At 52.0% G+C, this 26572-nt stretch overlaps 1 protein-coding gene across 1 annotated transcript in view; it reads left to right on the top strand.

Moving 5' to 3' along the window:
• The window catches only part of LOC109324935 (tyrosine-protein kinase ZAP-70), a 39459-nt gene extending 14621 nt beyond the window's left edge, over window positions 1-24838 (top strand). Inside the window, exons 2-13 of the mRNA XM_019557071.1 lie at window positions 10334-10789; window positions 13117-13277; window positions 13999-14137; window positions 15366-15447; window positions 15913-15953; window positions 17347-17401; window positions 18732-18912; window positions 19227-19433; window positions 20401-20593; window positions 21711-21851; window positions 23147-23259; window positions 23890-24838. Coding sequence (XP_019412616.1) covers window positions 10388-10789; window positions 13117-13277; window positions 13999-14137; window positions 15366-15447; window positions 15913-15953; window positions 17347-17401; window positions 18732-18912; window positions 19227-19433; window positions 20401-20593; window positions 21711-21851; window positions 23147-23259; window positions 23890-24013 — 1839 coding nt within the window. The 5' untranslated portion in view covers window positions 10334-10387 and the 3' untranslated portion in view covers window positions 24014-24838. The remainder of the gene's footprint in view (window positions 1-10333; window positions 10790-13116; window positions 13278-13998; window positions 14138-15365; window positions 15448-15912; window positions 15954-17346; window positions 17402-18731; window positions 18913-19226; window positions 19434-20400; window positions 20594-21710; window positions 21852-23146; window positions 23260-23889) is intronic.
• The last annotated feature ends 1734 nt before the right edge of the window (window positions 24839-26572 follow it).

Below are 26572 nucleotides of genomic sequence, written 5' to 3'. Positions count from 1 at the left end.
GTAGCCAATGGCCATAGGAGCAAGCCAGGGAGGAGTCCCACGTTCCCATAAAGTCGGCGTGTAGCCGAGATCCTCGCACTGGAAGCTGTCTACTGGGAAGCTAATTGCAACACTCTTGTAGGGCGTCCTGTCCACAGTGCATTATACGGGGGAGCACCCTCCACTACACAACGCCATTCAAATCCATCGCGGTCTGGGCAGCAGAGCAGTGAAATGACTACGCTTGATCTTAGCCCCCCGCACGCTTCATGCCGGAACTAGCCGTTTCCGGGAAGGCAACTGCTTTGTATGGGGCTTTTGCCGCAGACTGCTGCGGAGAGGGAGAGCTGCAGGCGAGCTAGGGAAGCAGGTAACAGACCCCCTGCTTTGCAGCACCCTCCTTGCTAGGTGAATGATGGCTCTCTCTGCTGGCCCACGGCCCCTTTTTCCTGTTTGCTAGGCAGTCCCAGGGAAGACATGAAAGCTGTGTTATTACATTGCAGCTATTGTCCTCAGGAAAGCTCTGCTTAGCTGGCTTGTGGGTGCTGGGCCTGGCTCTGCGTCCTACTAATTACTGGGCTGGGAAACTTAGCATTACTTGTACAAAGACAATGCCCTTGCGGCAGGGCGGGCAGAGGCACAAGAGTAGCTGGGGACACGGGGCTGGGAACTGTCTGGTGCACTCTAGGATTACAGCGCGCTAATTAAACGCTGTGCAGGACCCATAGGTTCAGAGCCATTAAGTCTGTTTAGTGGTTGGACAAAAGAAGAGTGTTGCTTTTTTTTTTATACAAGTCTGTCCCCCATCCTGGCAATCAAATCCCTGCGCAGCAGACCCACGCGGCGGACAAACAAGTGACTCACACAAGAAGCAGAGACTGGACCCCTCATCTGACTGCAAGTCAGAGGGAACGGCATTCCCTCGCAGGCAGGAGCAGGGCATTGGACTCACGCTGCCACACAATTATACACCCCCAGAGTTGTCTGGAGCACTTCTGCGCCAGATCACAAGGCAAACTTCCTGACATGGCAAGAGGATGTTTCTCTTGGCGTACAATGACCTCACACTACCCCATATAGATAATGCCCATATAGATATAGAGACACCCCATATAGAACCGCAGCACGCCAGCCATTTCCTAACAGGCAAGCACTCTGTCCCAGAAGGAAAACTATGACCAGTGAGAAACTGGGTCACGCAGAAGATGAAGCTAAGAGGCAGCTGCAGAGGCGGCGCTGAGTGTGGCTGACAGACTTCGATTTTTAGCAGGTGGCCTGATCCAGCTTGCAGTGAAGTTGATGACAAAGGGCATGTGTAGACAAAACGGGGGCCCTAAATTGAAGCGGTGGCTCTAATAGTGGTGGGCTCTAGGGGAGGCAGGGGGAGTCAGGCTTGTTGCTTTTCTTGAGCGGAGCCTGCCTTCCCGGGCTGCTGCCACGCTGCCTGCAGAGCTGTGGAGCTGCGCAGAGCCCGGTGCTCTGCTCCGTGGCTGTAGGGGCAGCAAACTGACACTCCTTGGGCGAGTTTTAATTTGCTTTGCCCTAAGTCATTTAAAGCGCATTATGCTGCCAAATTTCCTGCAGCAGCTGGAATTAATGCGCAATTAGGCCGCTGAGGTGTGCAAACACTATTAAAGCGGTGCAAACGCATTTAGCCCACTTTAAAGTGTCATGCACACCCCCTTCCCCTCGTTTCAGCTACACACGGCCAAAGCTCCCATTCACTTCAGTGGTACAGGTTGAAATGGGTCCCAAGCCCTTTCCCCAGTCAGGTTCACTGGAAATTTGAAATATCGCTAAGATCAGACTCAAGATGAGAGTCAGACAAAGCACCACCCATGCTCAAATCCTCCTGTGGCCCGCATGGCCGAAGTATATGGCCCTCAGGAGACAGAAGGATCAGGACCCTGACTGTGAAGAGATCCCACTGTCCTCTCTATGCAGGACAGAGGCTTGCAGGGCCACGCTGAGGCAGGATATTTTGAGCCCCGGCACCCTTCAAAAGAGACAGGACCTGATTAAAAATGGTCAGGGTCAGCCACGTGGTTTGTGGTCAGACACTGATTGCTGCAGAGCAAGACTGTCCAAAAAAAACCTCATGACCTCCACTCCCTCTGCTTCAGGCAGTGCTCTGCAGACGCGGCGGGGGGAGGCTGGGTGCAGCTGTGCTCGCGTCAGAGGCCGACTCGTGGATGAAATTTTGCTGCTGCGTTGGTGCTCAGATGCTGCCCTGATGTGACCACATAGGGACCTGGAGAGGTAGCTAGAAGTGCCACGATATGCCAGGCAGCACTGGTGGGGTGAGGAGGTTCACCGTGGGTCAACAAAAGCAGTGCGAAAGCACTAGTACATGGCCCCCTGCCCACGGCTCTAGGGGCCTCCTGTGTGGCTGGAGATGCTGTTTCCTGGATAAAGTCTTGATGGTCAGTAAAGCTTTCCCCTGGCACTTTGCACCGTATTTGCCGATCAGGCAATGTCATCCTGCCTTGCAGACTTACCTGGCACCTGTCCTAACCTCCTGCAGACTGCAGGTCAGTCTTAGTGGTAAAGCATCAGTTCAAGCCTGCTCAGATTGGAAACCCGAGCTATGATTTCCAATGCTGACTGAGCAGTCCCCCCCAGCCCTCTGCTCCCCTCCTCCGTGCAGGTGGTCCCCCCCCTTCCCAGCCTCCAGTTCTCAGACGGCAAAGAGAGCCAATTGCTTCCGCTCATTAGCGTTTGACAAATAACCACAGAGAGAAAAAAAAGTCCTTGGCAGGATATGAGTGAACTTCGGCCTTTGCTTACCGCCACCTGACTCCACCAATCAAGAGTGTGTCATTAATTTTCCATGCTTTATCACCCGATCTCACCCTCCCCTTCAGAGCAGAATCAACAAGCTGTTCCCGTAGCAGGTTCAGGCTGGTGGAGCCCGGGCGGGGGCAACGCAGCGTTACGAGAGGGGCAGGCCGGGAGCGAAGCGTGCAGGTGGCAGCTCCTGGCAGACCTAGGGGGGCTGTGCATGAAGGGCCACGAGCACCGTTCTTCTCGGGGAGGGGGGAGCGTCCCCTCTGCCACCCAGCTGCAAGGGAGCCTACCTCCCGCCACAATCACATCAGCTAGAGAACATATTCTTCACTTTCCTTGAAAAGTATTGTGTCTCACAACACTACCCAGGTAAAAATGATTAACGTTCTCCGCAGCAGAGGTGGTGGCATTTCCGTGGGAGGATGAACGATCCAGTTTGGGATCCGTGGACTTGAAATCACCTACAGATTTCTACTTCTTATTGTCTAACTCAAGCACACAGACAGATAATATACCTTGCAGTGGAGCGCGACCCGATCAGCTCATATTCGGGGAGAGAGAAGACAAGGGTCCCCAAGTGAAGCCAGGAAGGGGCAAGTTTCCAAAAGCAAATCCTTAGGGCAGAAGTTCAGAGTTTTCTTTTTGTGGTTTTTTTGCAAATGCAAATACAGTCTTTTGCTTACAGCCAAGTCTTGGAAGAGCTTTCCATTTGCTTGCCTGTATTCGACTTGTGAGTGCAAAAAACACAAGCAATGGTGACTAGGATTGTACTCTATTACAGCTGCAGTCTGAAGTAGCCACTAAAGTGTTACTAAAACATGAGCTCTTCAGTTGTTAAGTGGCTCATCAATGATTGCAAAATGCAATACATCAACAGGCTTCGCACACCTGTGCTTCTATACATGCTTATAACAGCTTCCAGGGGTGGGTTTATGAACAGAGCTGTGTGAGCAATGGATATTTCAGTTCAGTAGCCTAGAAAAACAAAAAAAAAAAGGCTGTTTTTTTTTCCCAGCAAAAGCAAAGAAACAAGCAAAAATAACGATTATGGATGAACTGAAACGATGCGTTTGCCGTAGTTCATTCTTGGGTAAATTTTTAAAAATTTAGGTTACTTTTTGGGAACAAAACCTGGTTCCAGAATGAGAACTCAAAAGGTTTTGTCTGCAAAACACTTTTCAGAATGATTTCCCCCCCTTTTATTTTGGCTAAAATGATGCATTGAATTTGTAAACAGCCCTGGCAGAACTAACCCCATTATTTTGAGTGAATTTATGACTGAAAAAAAATCGCCCAGCTGTACTCAGAACCACCTATAACACACCATGCATGTTCGTAGTAGGTTTACCATATCCATAAATCATTCAGGTTTCAATTTCTCCAGTAAAATGGCCTACCTAACCTAGCACATTGAAAGGCGCTGATGAAATACAGTGCCTAAGAGCCAGTCTCCTTAATAATGTTTGCTATAGTGCTCTTTATCCACTTTAAAATATAAAAGAGAACTGGAACTGTAAGCAGTTTATGATGCTGGGTCGGATTTGCGGTTGCCCTGTACCTGGTACAGCCACAGGGCAATACCAGTAGAGTGCAGGTGTATAGACAGGGATTTATTTGATGTGTTACTACTAGTAAGAGACAGAAGTCAGGTAGTTAACACGGAAGCAAAGCAGTGTCCTTCCTGCTTTTTGGGTTCTCTACCGTGGGTGTTACCCTGCTTATATAGTGCATGGACCTGTTGTTGAGTCTTTACTGCTCCTGTCCCTCAAAGGGCTCTGGGCAACACATGCATGTGCATTAAATCTGGGTCGTCAACCATCTAAATCAGGGACCCCTGGCTCTAAAGTACAAGTCTCTGCTGCTTAAACTAGAAGATAGCCAGGGCTCTGACAGGCACAGCAGCTTCTCTGTGTCTTATAGGACAGAAACTCACTTTCCCTGGTGGGGGATGCTCATCCCAAACTTCAGAGACCCAGTTTGGCTTCAGACCTCTGGACAATTTATCCAGTGTGGACGGAGCCTCCGACTTTAAAAAGCACAAACCCTGGATCCTGGGCCAGAAGATGCAAGGCTTGCAGAAATGTCCAATGCCCACCCCAGCATTCGCACCTCCAAGCTACACCGTCCCGAGAGAGACCTAGCCCCAGCTGCACACACAGCCATGCAAGTCCTGCAGCTCCTGAACAAGGCAGTTACTCCCGGGGCTGGGGATGTTCCACGGCAGTTGCAAGCAGCTCCTTAGCTGGGAACCAGGAGGGGAGTTTGGAAACCAGTTGTTCTCAGAGCCTTAAAAGACAGGTTTGGGGGCGATGTGTAGCTCCGATTAGCGAGCCCTGCAATCACCACCGCCGGGAGACTCCGCTCCAGCAAACCTGGTTGGTGCCTGTTCCTGCGGCGCCTGCGTAAAGATTGCAAAGGTGCCGCCTCCTCCTGTCAAACAGGGGCAGGAATAGGAAGGCAGGGGCTTGGGGGCCGCTGTAAGGGCATGCATAAGGACAAGGTCCTCAGGCCTCACTCCCAGCCCTTCTGCTCCCAGCTCTGTGCCTTCTACCACCCTCCCGTCCCTCCCTGCTCTTACTGCTTTGCTTCTTTCTCCTTCTTTGCGTCCTGCCTCCAGACAAGCCCCTTCAACCGGCCCATCCATCTCAATCGCTGTCGTCATAACTCTCTCCTTGACCTCATTTCATCATCACCCCTGCTGGCGGCAGACCAGAGTGCTGCCTTTGCAATCAATGGCACAGTGACACCTTTGCTACATCTCCTTTCGTGCAAGCTGCATCCTGACTTTAGGGAACTATTCGGAGCAGCCCTGAAGATGAGGCACAGCCCAGATTCTCCTGGCCGTCCGAGGAGACGAAGCTGAGCATGGGCAAGAGTGTAAAAGGAGTTTTTCTCCAGGCCAAACCAACGTGCTTGCTTCTGCCTTGTTCCCGGGGACGAGAACAGACAACTCTGTATGAAGGCGCTGGGGAATTAGGCAGACGAGGGTCTTTGGGTTAATCTGGTATCTTTTATTGGACCAACTCAATTGGGGAATTAGCACCTTTTACAGTCAGGGGAGTGCCTAGCATGTGGGGAGGGCGCTTCTGCCCAGCAGCCACACCGACAACTGCTTTTAGCCAAGACAGCACAAATCCTGCAGCTGCTGAGGCAGAGTTTACCCAGTCCAGCTTCAGACTCGACTGCTGCCTGTTGCCCCTCATGCATTAGCTAATAAGACTTTCCATTCCAGGAGTTTTCCCAGCGAGCCGCCTCGCCCCACATAGCTGCTTCATTAACGGCAGCTGCAAAAACCCCACTCCTCCTTAGTATTCCTCAGGGCCCCAGGGCAGATTCAAACCACCCACCTTCCTTATACACCCCAGCAGGCTTCACTACATCACGTGATCCCATCCCATGACACCCCTTCCACCTCTTTCCCTAACCAGAAAGGCAGAGTTACACCTGCTACAGGTGCAGCTGGCCCCTCTCTTAAAGGGCCAGTGCATCCCCTGACAGCTGCACAGCTGGGGCTTACGGGCACGTCACATGCTACGTGCAGAGCAGATCAGAGGCCAAACATTTTTTCAGTACTTGACCCATAATCCCCTCTCCCCAACTCTGATGGATGTGCTCCGCTATAAGAGACTAGAACTTGCCTCTGCTTATATTTCAATGTTATGAAATGAAAATCTGTCAGTAGTGGCTTTGTCCTAATCTTAGCCAACACGTGTGGAAGGCTATATATAGCTACACATGATAGTCGCATCAAGTGTCTTCCGGGTTGGTTTTCTCTTTTGAAGATGATACGCAGTTTTGGCCATGCCTAATCAACAGGGCCAGCGGCTTTGTCTATGCAGTTTAGCAAAATGTTTTCAAAAGTGGGCACTGATTTTAGGAGCCTCTGATTTTTGGAGGCTCGACCCAAGGGACTCCAGGGCTGGGCCAAAGATGCATACTTCCAAGTGAAGCCAGTGGAAATACTCAGCTTTTCTAAAGTTAGGCCCAAGGTGTCTTAGGTTAGACACCTGAGCAAATTAGTTCCTGATTCTTTGCAATTAGTGGGAGTTGAGAGGCCCCAGCTCCCCACAGACTGGTCCTTTACTGATGAATCCTAATAAATGTTTCCTCGAAGCATTGCCAAGAGAGTGCTGCAGTACTGGTACCGGCATTATGGGAGAGGGAAGCTGAGGTATAGAGGGATCACAAGGTTGCTCGGGGTTACACAGCGAGGCAAACAGTAAGGGGTGGGAATCACTGGACAGTCTCATTAAGGCCCAAGATTTAGAAAAGCATTGAGCACGCATAAAGATAAGAGACATATCCACAGTTATCACAGTGCAGTGCAGATAATAAACGCCAGCATCTGGGAAGGGATATAAATGCACTTGCTTCAGGTCAGAAGCCAACCCTGAACCATTTGGGGCCAGGAGGTAACTCCTCCCGGCGGCAGACTGTCCAAGGACTGCCCCGCAGGGTTTCTTGCTCTTCCTTGAAAGCAGCTGGTGTTGGGCACCGCTGGCAACAGGACATTGGATGAACGGGACCTCATAGTCCAGGTCAATCTGGCAATTCCTGTGTCACTGAGGTCTTCTGTCTCCCAACCCTATGTTTGGACAAGCCCATCCTGCCTATAATGTAGCTGGCTAAAAACAGGCACCTCCCTGGGGATCTGTAACTGAGCGGCGGCTTGTACAATCTAGTTTTCAGAGACTTCAGCATTTTCAAAAAGGTCTTGGCTTCCTTTTTCTCTCTTAAATGTTGGGCTTCGCACTGGTTTCGCACGGGGAGTTGTTAGCATACCGAGCTCTCACACCCAGGCTGCAAGTGCCATCAAGTACCAACCGGAGCGGTTGTGCCTGCTTGCTTTTCCACTTGACACGCTGCTCTTGGTGTTCATCTAGTTTGCTTCAGATGCTTGCGACTGCAATTAGAAGGTGATGTCGAATGAGCTGAAATGCCCTTTTCTCCTTCCAACTGCTCTCTGCAACCGGTCCTGTGTTTGTCTTGCGTTTAAAAAAACCCAACACATTGATTGACTCCCCCTTGCCATAGTCAACGGGACAAGAGTTGAATGCAGTGGTGTCGCTCTTTGGGCATTTGCTTTGTGGCTTTAACATTATAGAAAATGCTTGCTCTCTGGAAGAGACTGGCTTTCAGGCAAGCTCCTTTCATCCTGGGCACCAGTCGCAGTTTAGTGCCGGACACACTGGAGGTTTTTGCCCTCTACGGTTCCCTGCCTGCGGATCCAGCTGACCCCAGGATCGCCTCATTTTGTGCGCTTGCTTGAAGGGGGCTTCACAGCTTAGGCTTAATTTTGCTGCGCCTGAAACAGTTTACTCTCAGGCCTATACCCAAGTCACAAACCCTACTGACTGTTTCCTGCTGTGGTTTCCTGCCTTAGTAAAATGCCTCCTCTGCTCGGCCTGCTTTCCCTTCCTGTTCTCATCAGAAGGCCATTTCTGGGCTTGATGTAGATAACAAGCAAATAGGTAGAAAAAAAGAGCCGATGGCCATAAATCCAGACCTTCGTACAGGCACCTCACTACTGTAAGCAGGGGAGACAGCAGAATGGTTTCCCTGGGCAATTTACCCTAGGCCACTTGTACGGGCATACCAGACACAAAACCAACCCTTTCCTCACACTGCATACCTTCCTGCATGCTAAGTAGGACCTCAGGCAAAGCAGACATAGGTAGCCCCATTTTGAACGGTGGGTTTCTTCTGGTCTGCCCTTTAATGCGGAACAGGCCTGCCCCTCGGTCAACCAAGAAGTCTGGCCATTTTTTGCCATTTAAAATGCCTGATAGACAGGAAGTTGCCAGAACAACACAGTGGGCCCCCAGTGGGGTCAGCCTGATGGGTCATTGCTATGTCTGGAGGTGAGGGAGAGGACAAAGCCCTGTACACTGCTGAGCAGGACCTGCCAAAGCAACCCAGAAAGTTGTGTTTCCATTACGCATTTGCAGGAAGAATGGAAGGGAAGAGCACACTCAGCTCTTATTGGGGGCAACATCTACTTTTTATCATCAAAGGTCGATCTCCAGGGACCTGATGAGCCCCCTTGAATTTGTTTGTATTTCCATTAATCACCGGAAACGGGTTTTGGTTTGTGGGTGGGATTTAGATAATTTGATTCAAATACCAGCCACTCATTGCCAGGAGGGATTCTGCGTTGACTCAGAAGACAACATTTCCTTTTGGGCTCTTACTAAGAGTGGACTCTACTGGAGCAGACGGTAGGTCCATTTCTGTTATTCCCCTTTGTTTAACGGCGGTGTTTCAAGTGACATTTGCAGAGTCCGTTTCAAAAGCAACCGTGGAAATTTATGAAATCGAAACTCCAAGGATGAGTCAACAGTTTCTCTAAGTTATAGGAGCTGTGACTCATGTACGTACTCAGGAATATGTAGGAATTGCCAAACGGGATCAGATCACTGGCAGATGTCACGGACCATCTTTAGCAACGGTCATAGACAAATGCTTCAGAGGACGATTCAAGACATTGAGCAACAGAAAATTGGAAGAAAATTCCTCCTAACATCAGTCACATAGGGGTCGGCTTATAAAGGACTTATATTCCTTTATATCCCCATTAACTAAGAATGTTCTGATTCCCTATGGAAATGTCTAATGGTTTTTCACATCCACCAAGCTCTTGGCTTGAGCAGTATCTTGTGGCAGAGCTAATTAATCCATGCATTAAAAAAGCAAAAAAAAGTTCATAAATAGGGTTGGGCAGGAAGCAGGTTTCCCATCCTGTAGAGGTTTTTGTGACTTCAAAAATGTTCTCCTCACATATGAACACAAACCCAAAGCATTTCAAAGTGAAAAGCTAGGGACTCAGAATAGTGCACTGGCTTGAACACGGACCCAGGATTACAAAGTCCTAGCTTCCAGCGTCTGCCCTGATGATTCAGGCAAGCGCTCGAATCTGAGTCTCTTGCATTTCAGGAATGTCTCCAACCCACCAGCTCATCATGGGGTGGGTCTCACTCAAGTTCTCCTGTTGGGGCTGTTCTGTTTTCCATACTTGATTAAATATGAATTGAGCCGGTGAAAGTGACTCCATAACTTAGTAGCTATGGCACTCACCTGGGATGCATGAGACCAAGGTTGATGTTCCTCATCTAATAACTAGATAATTATGTATACAAAGCAGAAGAGCTCCAGTTGGAGACCCGGGGGAAAGCCAACCCAGGAAGGCCAAAAGCATGCTTATTAGGGCACTAACCTGGAGTGGAATAGGCAGATATTCAGATATCTCATCTCACACATCTTGTTTCAGCAAAACATGGACTTAAAAGCCCTGGTTTCTTAGGGGGAGGGCCCTAACCACTGAGCTACAGTCACTCTCTTTGATTTGGATCAGAAATCCCACTCTTGTTGAAACAGGTCTGGGATGTCTATAACATCTGAATAACGACAGATTGAGATTTTCAGACAAACCTGCTTCGCCAAGGCAGATGGATGGGTACACGGGTCGGGGCTCTGAATTTCACAGGGGTTTGCAGACCACATCCTCCCTTTACATGTGTCAGCATTGCCCTGCAAAGTCTTGCTGAAGGCTTCTGCTTCTTTTCCCTAGATCCAGCCCAAGCAGCGTATGAATTGGTCCACGGAGTCCCAGTAAGCATTCGAGATGCCCGATGCAGCCTCCCACTTGCCCTTCTTCTTTGGCAGCATCTCCCGGTCGGAGGCCGAGGAGCACCTCAAGCTGGCCGGCATGGGGGATGGCCTCTTCTTGCTGCGCCAGTGCCTGCGCAGCCTGGGGGGCTACGTCCTCTCCATGGTGTTCAACCTCCAGTTCTACCACTACCCCATCGAGCGGCAGATGAACGGCACCTACGCCATCGCAGGAGGCAAGGCGCACTGTGGGCCTGAGGAGCTCTGCGAATTCTACTCCAAGGACGCCGACGGGCTCTGCTGCACCCTCCGCAAGCCCTGCACCCGCCCCAGCGGTGTGGAGCCCGAGTCCGGCATCTTTGACAACATGAGGGACAACATGGTGCGCGAGTACATCCGGCAGACCTGGAAACTGGAGGTACCAGCACTTCCCGTGCACGCGCTGTCCACGGTTGTGTTCAGAGCCCCACTGGCTGCACTCACCTTCTTGGCCTCTCTAACACCAGCGCTTCCCTAGTCCTCCACCCAGTCCCTTCACCGCTAGGGCAAATGGCTTTTCAGAGGCTCCTGCCCAATTCACCCTCCCTTTCCCAGTTCTGTCCAGATAAATTGCTCTGATCAGTGGCCTGGATGTTTGAATTCCTCCTTCTCTCTGCTCTGTCTCAGCGGCTGAGCTCCTAAGCCCCTGTGGCACCTAGGGGCTCTCCCAATGCCTCTGTCTGTCTCAGTTTCCCCATCTGTTTAGTGCCATGACTCCCATTTTCCAACGCGATGTACTCTGGGATCTAGGGAGGAAATGTGCTAAACAAGAGCTAGGTATTATTATGAGCCATCTGCTCCAGGGTCCTTACTCTAACAGTATTAGGCAGTGCAAAAGAGCAGACACAAAGTCCTCTTAAAAACACCTGGCTAATGTGCAAAGTTTCTTCCAGGGTCCAAGCATATTGGTCGGCTTATGTCCTGTCATGCACCTCTATCAGTGCACTAAGTCAGTCGTGGCAGGACGGGTATCGGTGTGGCCTGCACAAGCCTGCCCAGGACACGAGGATCCAGCAGGCACCTGCAGCCCAGCTTGCCAGGTCCTTAGACTACATTGCACTGATAAGCTCTGCCTCTCTTTGCCACCTTTGGGTGCTGTTGCATGGCCCCTTTCTCTTATATGAGCACACAGGGTGACTGGAAGTTTCCTCTCTACCTGTACTACACTCTTTAACTGCTGCATTTATTAACAATGATGATTCATCTCTTCTGTGAAGTAAACGGTCCCAATCTGTATCATCTCAGATTGTATTAAAGGTATTCCAGGCCCCTACATAGTCTCATTGCCCAATTTTGAAACTCGCCCAAAAAATGCTTTTTTTCCCATGACAATCAGAGCTGCGCAGAAGGAAGCGCAGTGGGGGTTTCTATTGTGCCATTATGCCATTATATCCCTCTCTGCCCCCATTCTTCTGGACCCTAAAATGTTTGCTTTTTTTTTTTTTTTTACCCTCTGCTACCCATTGAGTGAAGGCCGTCATCGGGCTGCCCAAAACAACACTGAGGTCTTTTTCCACAGGCAATGCAGTTCATTTAGATCCCAGCGTGGGGAGCACATATTATTCCCTCCAAAGTAAACTTCAGACTTTGCTTTTGTCGACATTGCATTTGAACTGCTACAGCGCTGGCCATTGGCCTGGCTTGGTTAAATTAATTTTTCAGCAGGTCCTCACCGGCACCCACCGGGACGAGTGTCTAGACTTCAATGCAGAAATCGGCAGTGGTGTGAGGCCAGAGTTAAGACAGCCCCAATCATTTTTGCTATAATCACAATAAGTCTTTTGACACAGCACCGTGCCTTTTCCATGCTGTCCTGTGAGTGGGAGTTTCAAGCCACCCAAGGAATGTGGATCTCCATTTCCCATAAGAAATGAATAGGTGTGGAGGGTGGCTCTAGCTTCCAAACCTCAGTGCAACAGGGCTCCACAGAGCAGTGCCTGGAGCCGATGGAAACGAGCAGCAAGGAGTCGGCGCGGCTCGGAGGGATGGCCCTCGATTGCAAGAAAGGGACCGTTATGGGAAATTCTTCATAACGGAGACATATGGATGGCCACAAGCAGGGACATGCAGACTCCAAAGATAAAGAGTGATGCCATCTACTGGTGATAGAAAATAATGGTCAATAAATCCGCGAGGTCTGCAAGCAGTTGTGCGGTGCAGATGACTTCCAGATTACATTGATCCTGACAGGGCCTGGGAAAGAGTGTAAAGCGACAGGGAGCAACCAGGAGGGCAGGACAGAGCTGGGAAAGGCTTAGGTTTGACAAGATCTATGCTGGAAAGATAACGCTGAAACTAGGGCTGTGCGAGCAGCTCCGACCATATTTCTCCAGGAACACAGGACCCGGGTCTGGAAGGGGTCTCTTGGGTCACCGAGGCCCGTGCTGTGCTTATCAGGTCTGATCCCCCCATGGCCACCATGACCTTTCTCTTCCCTTGACTGCAAGCCAGTGAGTCCTCCCCCCTTCCTCACAACCGGCAGGCAAAGGATATGAGGAACCGGCTCATTTTGCTAGCAGAGTTACCCTGGGGCAGAATTCAGCCTGGTGTCACCATCGTGGTGACGCTTGGCTAGCACTTTAGCAGTGACATCAGGCAGATTTCGGAGGTGCCCTGTGATTTTACCCTCCCCTGCCTGAGAAGTTGCAGAAATCAAAGGAAACCAATGTAGCTACACAGCAAGTCTCATCTCTCACTTTCTTGCAGGGGGATGCCCTCGAACAAGCCATCATAAGCCAGGCCCCGCAGGTAGAGAAGCTCATTGCTACCACTGCCCATGAAAGCATGGCCTGGTACCACAGCAACATCTCCCGGGAGGAAGCTGAGCGCAGGCTCTACTCTGGGGCACAGCCTGATGGGAAATTCCTGTGAGTACCCAAATCCCTGGGAGATGCTGTATGCCACGCTCTTGTGACTGCTCCCCCTTCCCGGTGGGGTATAGAGCAGGGGACCATCAGTGTGCAGCTGAGTCCAGGGGATCTTGCAGTCCCCCAAGCAAATTCACATGTAGATGTTTGAAGAGGCGAAAGAAAGGAATGAACCTGGTGGGGCTCGGGCAGCAAAGCAGTAAAAACCCATCACCACTTGGCGCGTGCGCGTCCAGGAAGAAATGAATGCACTTGGCCACTGTGGTGTTTGCATAGGGAATATCAGGAAAGACCCAGGGTTAGTGAGGTGTACTGGGCTGTGCATGGGGCACTCCAGCTTCCTATGGATGCCTTGGGATCTGTGCACTCACAGGGAACAGGAGAGCCCTGGGGTTTGGAGACCAGCTGGGAGGATGATGTTCAGGGTGCCCCAAATGTTGAGAGCTCCCCCGTGGCATAACCGGAAGGGGAACGATAGAGGCAAGAGCTCTGGGTGCTGAACTGGGGGGGAGCATGAAAAAAAGCAGCTGCCTCCAGCAGCCGTGCATTCACGATAGCAGCAGCAACCAGAAGGCACTGTATTACTCTTTGCCCCAGATGCCTGGGCATGTCCCTACACTGCTGGGGCTCCCCAGCTGCAGCCTCCCACTGCAGAAGCCCTGCGGTTTCACAGGGTGAGCCCCAAAGCCAGCTCTTAGTAAGCCCCCACCTTCTCACACAGGCTGCGACAAAGGAAAGAAAACAGCACCTACGCTTTGTCCCTTGTCTATGGGAAAACGGTGTACCACTACCGCATCGATCAGGACAAGTCCGGCAAGTACTCCATCCCCGAGGGAACCAAGTTTGACACGCTCTGGCAGGTAAGGTGCTGTGGGACACTCTCTGCAGCTGGCACCCCTTCCAAGAGAGGGAGAAATTCTCCTGCCTTACGCACCTCTAGAGGGTAGGAAACTTTTGCCTGAGTTTTAGGAGCTGGAGAGGGAGGCTCCATCTAGAGATAGCAGTAGCCCCATCGTAGTGCTCGGTTGCCTAGCTGGCAGTCAGGCCTCTGCAATAACTCTAGTACCAGATACTAGGCTAGGGGTCAGCAATCCTTGGCTTGCGTGCCCAGCAAGGCCATTTTGCTTGGCACACCACTGCCAGCCTGGGCTCCAAGCACCTGCCGCCAGCCCCGGAGCCCAGGCTGCTCCCAGCAGGCAGCTAGGAGGCTGCAAGCCACGCTGCAGGGAGACTGGCCTCTCGGTGCAGCCGGGGGGCTGCAAACAGCTGCTCTGGGCGCCGGCTCGCCGGCACTCCGGCACCCTCCGAGGTGGACGTGGTGGGTTTTTTCAGCACTCCAGCCAAAACACATCGCCTACCCCAGTACTAGACAGATACCAGCCTTTCTGAAATAGTCCTGGCCTCGTGATGCCCCCTGCACCTCTCACTGAAAGGCCCCATTGCCATATCTTTCTATGGAGGTCCTTTGGGACAATGCCCTTGATTTCCAACATCCTTGTCACGGTGATTCCAAGGCGGGGAGTATTGAGATGGCCCCCTAAACTGAAATGGAGTCGTGCCCAAACGTCCGTTTTCGGAGAGACGAATGAGGCGCAGGGGAAAGGAAGGGAGATGGAGGGTGGAGCACTGACTCGGGACCCTGGGCGTATGCCCCTGCTCTGCCTTCTCCCACCTGATTACGGATGACCACAGGATGCCGGGGCCTGGGGTCTGGGTCTCCTGTATTCCAGGGCAGTGCCCCCAACCCTAGGCTCTGTCTCTCGGCCTTTCGTAGGCCCGACAAACCTCTGCAAATCGTTCCGGCTTTGATGCGGCCGAAAGGCGTCGAGTGCGTTTTGACCCTCTCCACTCCTGGAGGCTTCTCTTCCCTCCTTCTTCTCCTTGCTCCTAATCCTATACCCCAAATCCCTCTCCTTGGTGCTCCTAGAACGCAAGAAGGTCCCACGTGCGGTGGAGCGAGCGGGCTCGCTGGGACTCGGTTAGAAGTCTGTGGGAAAGAGCTACCATAAGCCACAGATGTTGCCCATAAGGCAAGGAGGCGGTTTTCCTCCGTGCACTAATTTCCTTTCCTTCTGATTCCTGCCCCAGCTTGTGGAGTACCTGAAACTCAAAGCAGACGGACTGATATATAACCTGAAGGAATGCTGCCCTAATCCCAGCACCCCAACAGGTGGGTTGATTCTTCCAGCCGGAAGGGCAGAAACAACCCACTTTGGTCACTGCCCCGACACCCAAACTCTCCAGAAGCACTGCGGTTTCTCTCAGCCCAGGGGTTAAGAGTTAACGCTCCTGCGAGGCTCAGTCCAGAGCCCTGTTCATGGCACTGCATTGCTTTTCATGGGCTAGGGTCGTCCTGTCCCTGCCCTGCCGTTGGACAGAGGACCCTGCGCCCCCAGTGAGCCAGCATCTTTCATGAGCTCTAGGGGCTGCGCCTGATTGTCATTGACATTAACTTTCCCCTAACAGCTAACGACATCTGCATCCACTTAAAGGCCCCCATGAGACCAGAGGTGTGGAGGGGGCCTTGTGGGGGGGCAAGGATGCAAGCCCCAGTATTTTTCCAGATACTCCTGTTGTATTACCCAGCCCAGCCCAGATAGAGAGCTAACAATAGCATCCCTTTCCTGACTTTCAGGCACTGTAGCACCGGTCCTACCAGCCCACCCCTCCATGAGCGTAAGTACTGGGTCTATTTTTTCCAAGTGCTTTTGAATGTTGTTACCTCTCAGGCCTTGTGAGTAAAACCTGCCCTTCCCTGAACTAAGGGCAGCTACAAGACCTGGGGGAGGAAGGTGGGAGAAGAGATGTAGCTGGGCTATAAAGTATGCTGGAGACAGCGTATCACACATCCTCAGGCAACACTGGACTTCTGGTGGGGGGTGTCCTACTGCAGGGTCCCACGTCCCCACTCACCTCCCCTGCTCTGGTTTCTGAGTGTGACGGACAGGACCGGGTGGTTGGGAAGCAGTGTTCATGCACTTGCAATTCCCACAGAGTGCAAAGCACTCTGTTCAAGTTCACAGATGACACCAGACTACGGGCGAAGCAAACACACTGATGGGAGGAAACCGAATCCAGGAGGACCTGGGCAGGTTAGAGAAGTGGGCAGAGAACAATAGGATGCAGCTCAACAAGGACAAGTGCAAGGTGCTGCACCTAGGGAGAGGGCATCACCAGCACACCTATAGGCTGGGGGATGATGTCAGCCGCACAGCGGCAGAAAGAGAGCTCAGAGTCCTTGGCGACTCCAGGATGAACAGGAGTCGCCAATGTGACGAAGCAATTAGCAGAGCAAACCGTGCTTTGTCATGCATTAGTAGGTGCATCACAAACAGGTCCAGGGAGGTGATCCTCCTCCTCTATGCGGCACTGGTCAGGCTGCAGCTGGAGTGCTGCGTCCAGTTTTGGGTGCTGCAATTCAAGAAGGATGTGGACAACATGGAGAGGGTCCAGAGGAGGGCCACTCGCATGGTTAGGGACCTGTCTTTTGAGGAAAGGCTGAGGGACCTGGACCTTTTCAGCCTGCACAGAAGAAGGCTGAGGGGTTGGGGGGTCTTGTGGCAGTATATATCTTCACTTGGGGGGGGCAGCAGGGAATAGATGCTGTTTACCAGGGCACCCCTTGGAATAACCAGAAACAACAGCCACAAGCCGAAGGAGAGTAGGGTTAGGTTGGACATCAGGAGGAACTTCTTCATAGTGAGGGTTGCCAGAATCTGGAACGGGCTTCCAAGGGAGGTGGTGCTCTCCCCAGCCTTGGGGGTCTTCAAGAGGAGACTGGACAAGCATGTGGCTGGGTTCACCTGACCCCAGCACTTTTTCCTGCTATGGGAAGGGGGTCGGACTCGATGATCCCTTGAAGTCCTTTCTGACCCTAGCATCTATGAACTCCCAGATTACGGGCCCATAGAGACAATGTTCTCACTCTCAGAAAGCCACAGAGATCCTGGGAAGTCCCTGGTCCTTGCTGAGACATGAGGGCATTTTGGAAGGTCCCAGCGCCCTTCCATGAGTGACCCTACTGTTTCCCTGCATCACCTTACATACTTTATCGCTATTTCTCTGCCAGGTCCACAGGCAGTTTTCAAGCCTAAATGCAGATGGATACACACCAGAGCCCATAGGTGAGCATCCCTGCACAGGCCTGTCTTTCTCTGCATACAGAGTGGGAGCGGGGTGGGTACTTTATAGGCCCCTTGCTGCAAGCAGGTTGGTGATGCTGCGTTCCATGCACCAGCATATGGCATAGGCTGCCTAGCAGTCAGGGCTCGTGGGCAGAGGTGCTATCTTTTATGAGACCAACAAGATTTTTGCAAAAAAAAAAAAAAAAAAAATTAATTGCAAGCTTTCTCCTGGGTAGAAATGAAAGTTCACATTTCATAGGGTTTGACAGAGGGCTCAATAGATGGAAACACCCTCTGGGCAGAGTCTCAGCTCTCCTCTGAGGCTGTGACCATGCAAATTACCTTAGACAAGGGCAGGAGCAAGATGTCAGGTTTCAGTGGTCAAAGTTGTTGCCTGCTTGGGAAAATATGAAGATCGCGTTTAAAAAAATCAGCTAAAATTCGGTATCTTCCATGTGTCGGGTATCCAGGTTGTAGCCGTATTGGTCTAGAGAAAAAATCAATCAGGGCTCATGGACAGAGGTGATATCTTTTATTAGACCAATAAGATTTTTGCAAAAAAAAAAATCTTTAATTGCAAGCTTTTGGGCACAAATAGGCTGCCAGCACACTATTGCCACCTTCGGGTCAAAGAGAAATATTACAAGGCTTATTTCTCACCCTGGCACCTGTATCTGATGTACAAAGGTCCCATTTGCTCCACGGGTGTCCATATCCCTTGCAATAATAGTTTTAATCTATTTAAAGGAATCCTAAATCCAGAAGTAAATCGAGCCTGGCCTATTCCCCCTCTGCAGCACTGCGAATAGGCCCAACCATGCAAACACTTTGGCATGTTATATAGAGGCTGCAATGGGACTGCCATGAGGGAAGCCATGCACATTATTTAATGTTGCAAAACCAGGGCCTGTGGCAATGGGATCATCCTGGAAGACAGCACAGGCTTGAAAATGAAGGGAGATGTCCAGGTGGGAAGGCAGAAAATGGAAGAGAAAGGATGGGGTGGTCGGCTCAAAGACCTCACTAGAGGAAGGCAAGCTTCTTTGGGTAAATCTGATCTCTTTTATTAGATCAACTAAAATAGTTGGAAACATTTTGGGGGGTACAAGCACCCTTCGTCAGGCGGAGGAATTGTCCTCAGCCTGATGAAGGCTGTTTGTACATGAAAGCTTGCAACAAGGAATTTTTTACTTTTAGTCGGTGGATTTACCCAAAGAGCCATGCCTGCTTACATCATTAGACCACAATGGCTACAACCTATACCCCGTCACCAGAGGGAGGGAGGGAACAAACGGGCGGTTAGCAACCTGATCTTCTTCCCTTGTGGAAGGCACCGGGAAATCACGCGTCCTGCCCATGGACACCAGCGTCTACGAGAGTCCCTACAGTGACCCCGAGGAGCTGAAGGACAAGAAGCTGTTCCTGAAGAGGGACCACCTGATGATTGATGAAGTGGAGCTGGGGTCAGGAAACTTCGGCTGTGTCAAGAAGGGAGTTTACAAAATGAGGAAGTAAGTGCCTCGAGATCCGCAGATAACGGGGAGGCTGCGCGGAGGCGCTGCGGGGAGAGGCTGACTGCTCCAGCTCCTTTAGTCTGCTTTTCTCAGCTGGCATCACCTTCTCTTTAGCTCTTCTCTCCTGTCTCACTGCCCTCTACTCTAGTTCCCCAAAGGCCTCGCTTCTCCTCTTGGAGCAGTCCTGGAAGATCATTGTTACATAGGGCTCGGCCTCCTGAGCGGCCAAGCTGCAACAGGATAGGATCCAGCAGATCAGCTGCTTGCTTAACTCACTCTATGTGTGCGCTCCTGCTCTTCTCCCTGGCTAGGAAGCAGATTGACGTGGCCATCAAAGTCCTCAAGAGCAACAACGAGAAAGCCGTGAAGGATGAAATGATGAAGGAGGCAGAGATCATGCACCAGCTGGACAACCCATATATCGTCCGCATGATCGGGGTCTGCGAGGCGGAGTCCCTGATGCTGATTATGGAGATGGCCTCGGGTGGGCCACTCAACAAGTACCTGTCTTCCAAGAAGTGAGTGTTTCCGGGGGTCATGGATAAAGCAGAACTCGCCGATTCTTCTGCCTGTCTAGGCACACTATTGAAAAACTCAAAGAAACTCAAGGGTCTGGCTTTGCAGGTGGAGGGACATGGGAAATAGTCCCTATAAAACTCTCTGAAACATTCCTGGACTCTATTGTCTCTAGCATGCGCTGGTACTAAATTTATGCATGCTGTGGTATGAGACAAAAGGCCCACATTTGGGCCTTGCCTCTCCAGAGTAATGCAGACATCCAAGATTCATGCTCTACCTATGAGTTTGTGGGCATTAAAGTACATTAAAGTGCTGTTTCTAATGTGCATTAAATGCAGTACGTCCAAGGTGAGTTACTAAAGGTTTGCATTAGGCTGCCTTAATGCACAGTAACAAATGTGCGTGGTTTTTAAGTGCCACTTAATGCCTGTTGTACTGCGCATCATCGCAATCGTGCTTTTTTACATGATGCTTCAGTGTGCAATAAAGTAGGCTACTGCACATTAAAGTGCATGTGTAGATGCACCCTGTTTATCGATCAGCTGTTCTCATCTAGTCTAATCTAAATGCAAATAATATCGAAGAAACTACCCCAGCCAGAACTCTTCAGATGGGCTCTTCTCTCAAGAGCCAACATCCTCTGCAGCTAACCAGTTTCTCAGGTCCCAGCATAGGGATAGCATGAGCTGACAATATAGCTGTGTTGCACCATGAAGGCAAAAGGATCATCTTACCCTAGGGACCACTTGTAAGAAAGGTGAAGGATTTCTTGGCTGGAAAGGTGTAAGAAAGGTGAAGGATTTCTATTGTCTCTAACCAAACTATTTTCTATATTGATAATAGCAAATGAAAATTCTCTTTTAGAGGGGATAAGGCTTCTGGAGCAGGAGAGTCCAAATGATCTGCTCGCTGCAGCTCCTATTAGTCTGTGGATTTGTTACCCTGCGGTTCCCTTTTCCTCCCCAGAGATGAGATTCCAATGAGCAACATTGTGGAGCTGATGCACCAGGTGGCCATTGGGATGAAGTATCTGGAGGAGAAAAATTTTGTCCACAGAGACCTGGCAGCCAGAAATGTCCTACTAGTCAACCAGCACTATGCCAAGATCAGTGATTTTGGACTCTCCAAGGCTTTGGGTGCTGATGACAGCTACTACAAGGTGAGTTGAAGCATGGCAGAGGACTGCTGAAAGGGGCACATCTACAGCCACCCCAGCAGCAGCCCATGCCCTTACCCCCATTTCTTTATAGGAGTTATGCATGCATCTTGCACACATGCCATTAAACCCAATGACCTATAACCTTTCTAGCCTTGTGCTGAGATGCAGGGTAGCACATCAAGATCCTTCCCAGGCCGCCTGCCATGTGACTACACTAAATTCTTGCATGGTCAGGATTGGATGCACTATGGTTTGGCAGACAGACTGGAAGACACAGTCCCTGTCTCAAGGGACCAGTTTAATGTAGACAGGCATAATGCTGCACAATGGAAGTAGAGGAGCTGGAAATGTACCCGGGGAAAGAGAACAAGGCAGCAAAGAGAGGCAGTGACGGGGCGTGATAAGGTGGAGGAGACGATAAGATAAGATAAATAGCAGGAGACGAAGATTATTTACAACAGCCAGTTAGAGATATGAGAGTAGGAAGGGAAGAATCGGGCAAGACAGGCAGCGGAGGGGTGAAGGAGAGGTGGCAAATCAATCGGACGCTCTGTGGGCCGCGACCATCCTTTTGTTTCCTGTTTGCACCATGTGTCGTGCAACAGGGCCTCAATCCCGATCCACTGGGGAGGCAAGGCACTACCGAGATAGAGGCGGCAAACACTGTAATGGTAATTGCCAAGGCACGAGGCAGGATTGCCACCAGAGGACGCCCTTGGCTCAGCAATGTCCCCAAACCGGAGCTGGTAGAAAGGCAGGGCTCCTGCTCCATGGGAAACGTGCTGGTGTCTGACCTGCTCTTCTCACAGACATGCCGTGCTTGTTCAGACCCAGGCTTTCGATCTCTCCATCAATGGAGAAGCAATTCATGTTTGGAACAGCACGTCATCCCCCCCCGTCCTCCGCCAACCTGCAAGTGCCTGGGTCACAGGGCCACACATGGTTCTTGAATGACGCCTGGATTTGGAAACCATTGGCCTGGAACAGGAGACATTTCCCTTCAAAAAAAAAAATGTGTACAGCAAACTGGATCTGTGGCTAGGCACAGGGCATTACAGTGCTTATCCAGCTGTCCCAAAGTAAGAGGTCCCCTCCTTTCTTTGTCACTCTGCTGCAGGCCAGGACAGCTGGAAAGTGGCCGCTGAAATGGTACGCACCAGAATGTATCCTCTACCACAAATTTTCCAGCAAGAGTGACGTGTGGAGTTATGGCGTGACCATGTGGGAGGCTTTCAGCTACGGGCAGAAACCATACAAGGTAAGCAAGGCAAAGACTTTCAGTTGGGTCGCAAGCGTTAGGGCCACGCTCTTCCATCTCAGTAGAGCTGTGCACCCACACCGACCACATGTCCTAACCACATCTGTCACTGCATCCTGGGAAAGCCCAGGTACGGTTATTCCCAGTATGGTGCTGGAATACCCGGAGGACAAGCATGCACAAGCCGTGTAAACAGCACCTGAGACAAGTAGCAAGTAGCCAGCCAAAGTATTAGTTACCCAAGGAGAGCTCAGTGAATAGTTTACTTGCTGAAGAAATGTGATTTTGGTTTCCTGGAAGCTGTGCATGACGTGAGGCTGAAGCCACTGAAGAACTGAAAAAATAAGATTCAGAAAATAAGCAAGGACAAGCTGGTTTCCCTGCACTGGTCAGTAGCCCTATGGGTAAGGCACTCACCCAGGATGTGGGCTGGGTGCCCTATTCTGTCCCCCCGCATCCTCCACCTCCTAGCCTGTGTCCTCACCACCAAGCTTGAGGGGACTTTTGCACAGGTGGCTCCCCTGTTGATGATGCTCAGCCTGCTCGTCACACGAGTGCCCACACGGATGCGGTCAGATCCACGGTCAAACAGTCCCAAAATGGGGGGTGTCCAGGTCTGTGCTACTGGTTCCTCCATTAGAAAGAGGAGAAAGCTTATAAATGGGACATGCGCTCAGGTTTGGAAGGCCCCCCCCGCCCCGCACCTGCGATGCGGGAGCGTCCTCTCTCTGCCGCTATGAATATTTCATCATTTATGCAATGAAGCGGCATCAACAGGAGAGACGGAGGAAGGCCCGCTCCAGAAGAGCCGTAGCCCAAGGGGTTGGAGCACCTGGATGGGGCGAGAGTGACCGTATCCTGGTTCTGGTCTCAGTCAGACAGAGAGCGGCTTTGAACACAAGTCTCCTGGGGGGGTGCCCTAACCACCGGCCGGCTGAAGACTCCTCCCCAATTGAGGCGCTCGTCTGAACATTTGGCGAAACCGTTTTTATCGCCTGGTTTCGGAGAAGAAACAAACAAAAGATGGATCTGGGTTTCTTTGATTTCTCGTTCCACCTGCCAACTAGAAAAAAACCCAGGTGTTCACAAAGTGCTGGAAGCTGGGCAGGGCAGTCCAGCATGTATACCATATACGTATGGTATACCATATATGTATACCGGCATGTGTACCACAGCCACTGCTTTTACTCAGTTACAGACAATTCCTCACGTGAGTTATTCTAATTTGCCTCCTTTCAGCCTGCCTGCCAGCTTGGGGGTCAGGGTCATTAATCTGCTTGATGGTCTTCCTGCAGAAAATGAAAGGCCCAGAGGTGATGAGCTTCATTGAGCAGGGGAAGCGCATGGAGAGCCCGGCAGATTGCCCACCGGAGATATACTCACTGATGCAGCAGTGCTGGACCTTCAAGTAAGGCTTTCCTAGCTCAGCTCCCAGCTGGGTCTCATCAGTCATGGGGTATGGCAACACTAAGCAGTAGAGGCTTCTTGATTTCACAGCGTCTCATGAGGGATACCCCTTCGAGAGACTAACCTCTCTGCACAATCCCTGGGACTTCTCAAGCAATTCAGAGGAAACCCCCTGGGCCACTGACTTGCCAAGCTGGGTCCCTTTGAGAGGTTCACAGCTGTAGCCAAAGCAGTCGGTGCCTTCCCATGACTCCCCCAGAGCTGAGCTTTGCAGCCTGGGCCCATCCCTCGGTGCCATGCACCTGGTAACAGGAGGCAGAGCCTCAGAGGAGGCCACCGCTGGGCACGCAGGGACACAAAGCCATTTGCTCGGTGACCAAAGTGGTTGTCTCTACCCAGCTCCCATTAGATACCTTAAAACCACCAGCACGACTGGTGCAGTCCCAGCTGGGTGTCCAGCAAGTCAGTGGACCAAAGGCACTGACCCACCTCCGGGGTGACGCAAGGACCTCTCGACACATCTGGCAGGTCCCCCCACGCACCCTCCACACCTGCGCTGCAGGTCTGTCCTCTGCTGTTGGCTTTGGTCTAGACCTTTGTGCTGATCTTTGGTGCCTCCTTGTTCTTCCAGGTGGGAAGATCGCCCAGGGTTTGTGACTGTCGAAACCCTAATCCGCTCCTACTACTACAGCATCGCCGCCAAGACGGAAAAAGGGTCCAACCTGGAGGACAAGACAAGCGCAGCCTTCCCTTGAGCCTCCTCCCTCTGCCCCTCAGCACATGCTCTCTCTTGTACTGGTCTTTCTGGATGGGCGCTGGAACTACTGGTGTGTTTCTCTCGCTGATTCTTTGGAAATTCTCCGGCCGGCTGCGACGTCATGGGACACGAGGCCCTCGAGGGAACTCAAACACAGCTCGCATCTTAGGCCACAAACAGCAGCCGGGATTGACAGGCTGGCACGTTTGAGGGACGGCACAGAACAGTGTTGCAACCCGTTCCTACAAGCTGCCAGACCCCCCCGGCTTGGCACTTTGCCCCCAGCGTCCTTCCCGAGGGTCCGCCACGCTGGCTCCCAGCTCTGCAGCACATTAGATGTCTCCAAGCTTCCCCGGGGAAAGCTTTGCACCTGATGGGCAGCTAAGTTCGCCCTCCCAGGAAGCAGCTGGCGTATAGCACCCCGCTTGCTGCCCTGGTGCCCAAGGGCGCAGGGCTGGGCATGCTGGGCACCTTTCCCCTTCCACACCTGCTTGTGCTGGTGATGCTTTGGGGAATGCACGCCACACCCTGGCGGGGAGGACACCGGTGGCTGCTCTAGTGCATGCCTCCCAACACTGCGAGGGGCATGCTGCTTCCTGCAGCCCTCTGAAAGAAAATGCTCTGCTGTGACTGGCCATGGCATCGCTCACCAAACCCGTGAACTTTTGTGCACCAGCTAAGCTGCAAGCCCCTAGCCCCCTTTGCTCACCTCCTGGGTCCCTCCTGGAATTGCCCTGCGGCCTCGCACCCTGTCCTGGGCCGGGCACCTCTCTCTTGGGTTGAAAAATCCATTGACCTTACAAATAAACCAGTCTTATTTTGTTACTGCACATATGTCTCAGACTATTAAGGCCCGCTCCTCCCGTGCAGCCATTTCAGCATCCCGTTCCTTCGCTTCCAGGGCTCCTGTTAGTGTCTCACTCCTGCGGCCCGAGAGCCGTGTCTCCAGCAGGGTCCCATGGCCCTTTCGACCCTTAAGTCTGTCTGGCTCCGTTCGTGTTTCGGGAGCAGTGGCGGACACAAGCCTAAGAGCTGTGCGGGGGGACAACAGGAGTGGGGCCCGCTGCCACCCGCTTTTCCTGACGCCAGCAGCAGGTCTCACCAGTGCCACTGCAGCCGCACTTTGCTGCTCTCCTCGACAGCCTCTCCCTTGCCTACAAGGACAGACCGAGCATTTGGTGTTTCTTTGCCAGCTCTGCATCAGTGCCAGAGGTTTGGGTTGACCCTTTAAAAGGTCCTGAATCTCCTCGATCCTAGATGTCTCCTCTGGGCCCTGCCAGGATGTCTCAAGTCGAGTCCCCCAGAATCGCCCACGACCTTGGAAAGTGCAGAGGCCATCATTCACACGTGGCCTGGCTGGCTGGGCGTCAGCGGGACGATCTTGCAGGGAAGCAGTGAAACAGGAAAAAACAGTCCCGCTTTCCACTCCCCGTAGCAGGGTCTGAAGTGCCCCAGGCCGAGGTGCAAGTCCCCCCCAGCTGGAGGGGCTGGGCTCAGGGTGAGAAACGCTGCTGCGCTAACCACAGCCCCTCTGCAGGACACTTCAGGAAGTGGTTGAAACAGTGCCAGCATCCTCACCAGACAGGAGAGAGCTTGATGGTGTGAAAAGGAGGCAGAGACACCAGCCTGCCCTTATACATACCCCCACCCCTCCCCTTGGCCCCCCGAGGCTCGCAAGAGAGTTGAAAAGGCAGCGGTGTGCCCTTGCCCTGTCCCGGGAGTACAGTCTGCTACGCAGACAGGCGAGCGATGGGGGGGTGCGCTCGTGCAGAGTGAGCGCAGGGGGCTGGCGGAGCAAAGGAAGCAGGGCTCTGCGATACAGTGAAAAGGGAAGCTTATCTCTCACCATCTCCTGGCACCTGCCAGGCGAGCAGTAGCTCGCGCAGTTCGCTCTGTCCAGGTGGGGAGAGCAGCGGCTACAGCCCACCCAGGGCACGGCTTTCGTCTGAGACCCTGACCAGAGGCGGGTCTGCTCAAAGGCCGCTGTTCCAGGGACATCCTCGGTTAAAAAAATCAACCTCACGGGATCCCCAAGCGTTTACCAGGTCAGGAGGAGGACGTGTGCACCGAGCATTCCCCTGGCCTGGCTTGCAGCAGTACTTACAAGCGATGCCCCTTCTTTCGCACAGCCCGCACATTAGCTGTCACAACACCCTTGGGAAATAGGGAGCTGTTACCTTACAGAAGGGTAAACTGAGGCAGAGAGCAAGGAAATGACTTTCTCAGCCCTGCATGAGGACTCAGTGGCAGAGGGGGGAACTGAACCCACGTGGCCCAACCACCCTCTTCTCTTAGCTTCTAGACCCGTGGTTTTCAACCTGGGGGTCCGCAGACTATGTCTAAGGGGTCTGCGGAAGATGACTGTGATCAATCACAAGACTGTGAATACCCACACGAACAAGTCAAAGGGGTCTGCACCTCCACTCAAAATTGTTTAGGGGTCCACAAACGAAAAAAAGCTTGACAACCACTGGTCTAGACCGTACTTCGCCCCCCACCCTGGATAAAGTCCTGACTCCTAGTCCTGTAGCCACTAAACTCACAACCTTCCCATTTG

Source organism: Crocodylus porosus, unplaced genomic scaffold (genome assembly GCF_001723895.1).
Source record: "Crocodylus porosus isolate Cpor-Errol unplaced genomic scaffold, CroPor_comp1, whole genome shotgun sequence".
Lineage (NCBI taxonomy): Eukaryota > Metazoa > Chordata > Crocodylia > Crocodylidae > Crocodylus > Crocodylus porosus.
This window is presented reverse-complemented; position numbering and strand designations above follow the sequence as displayed.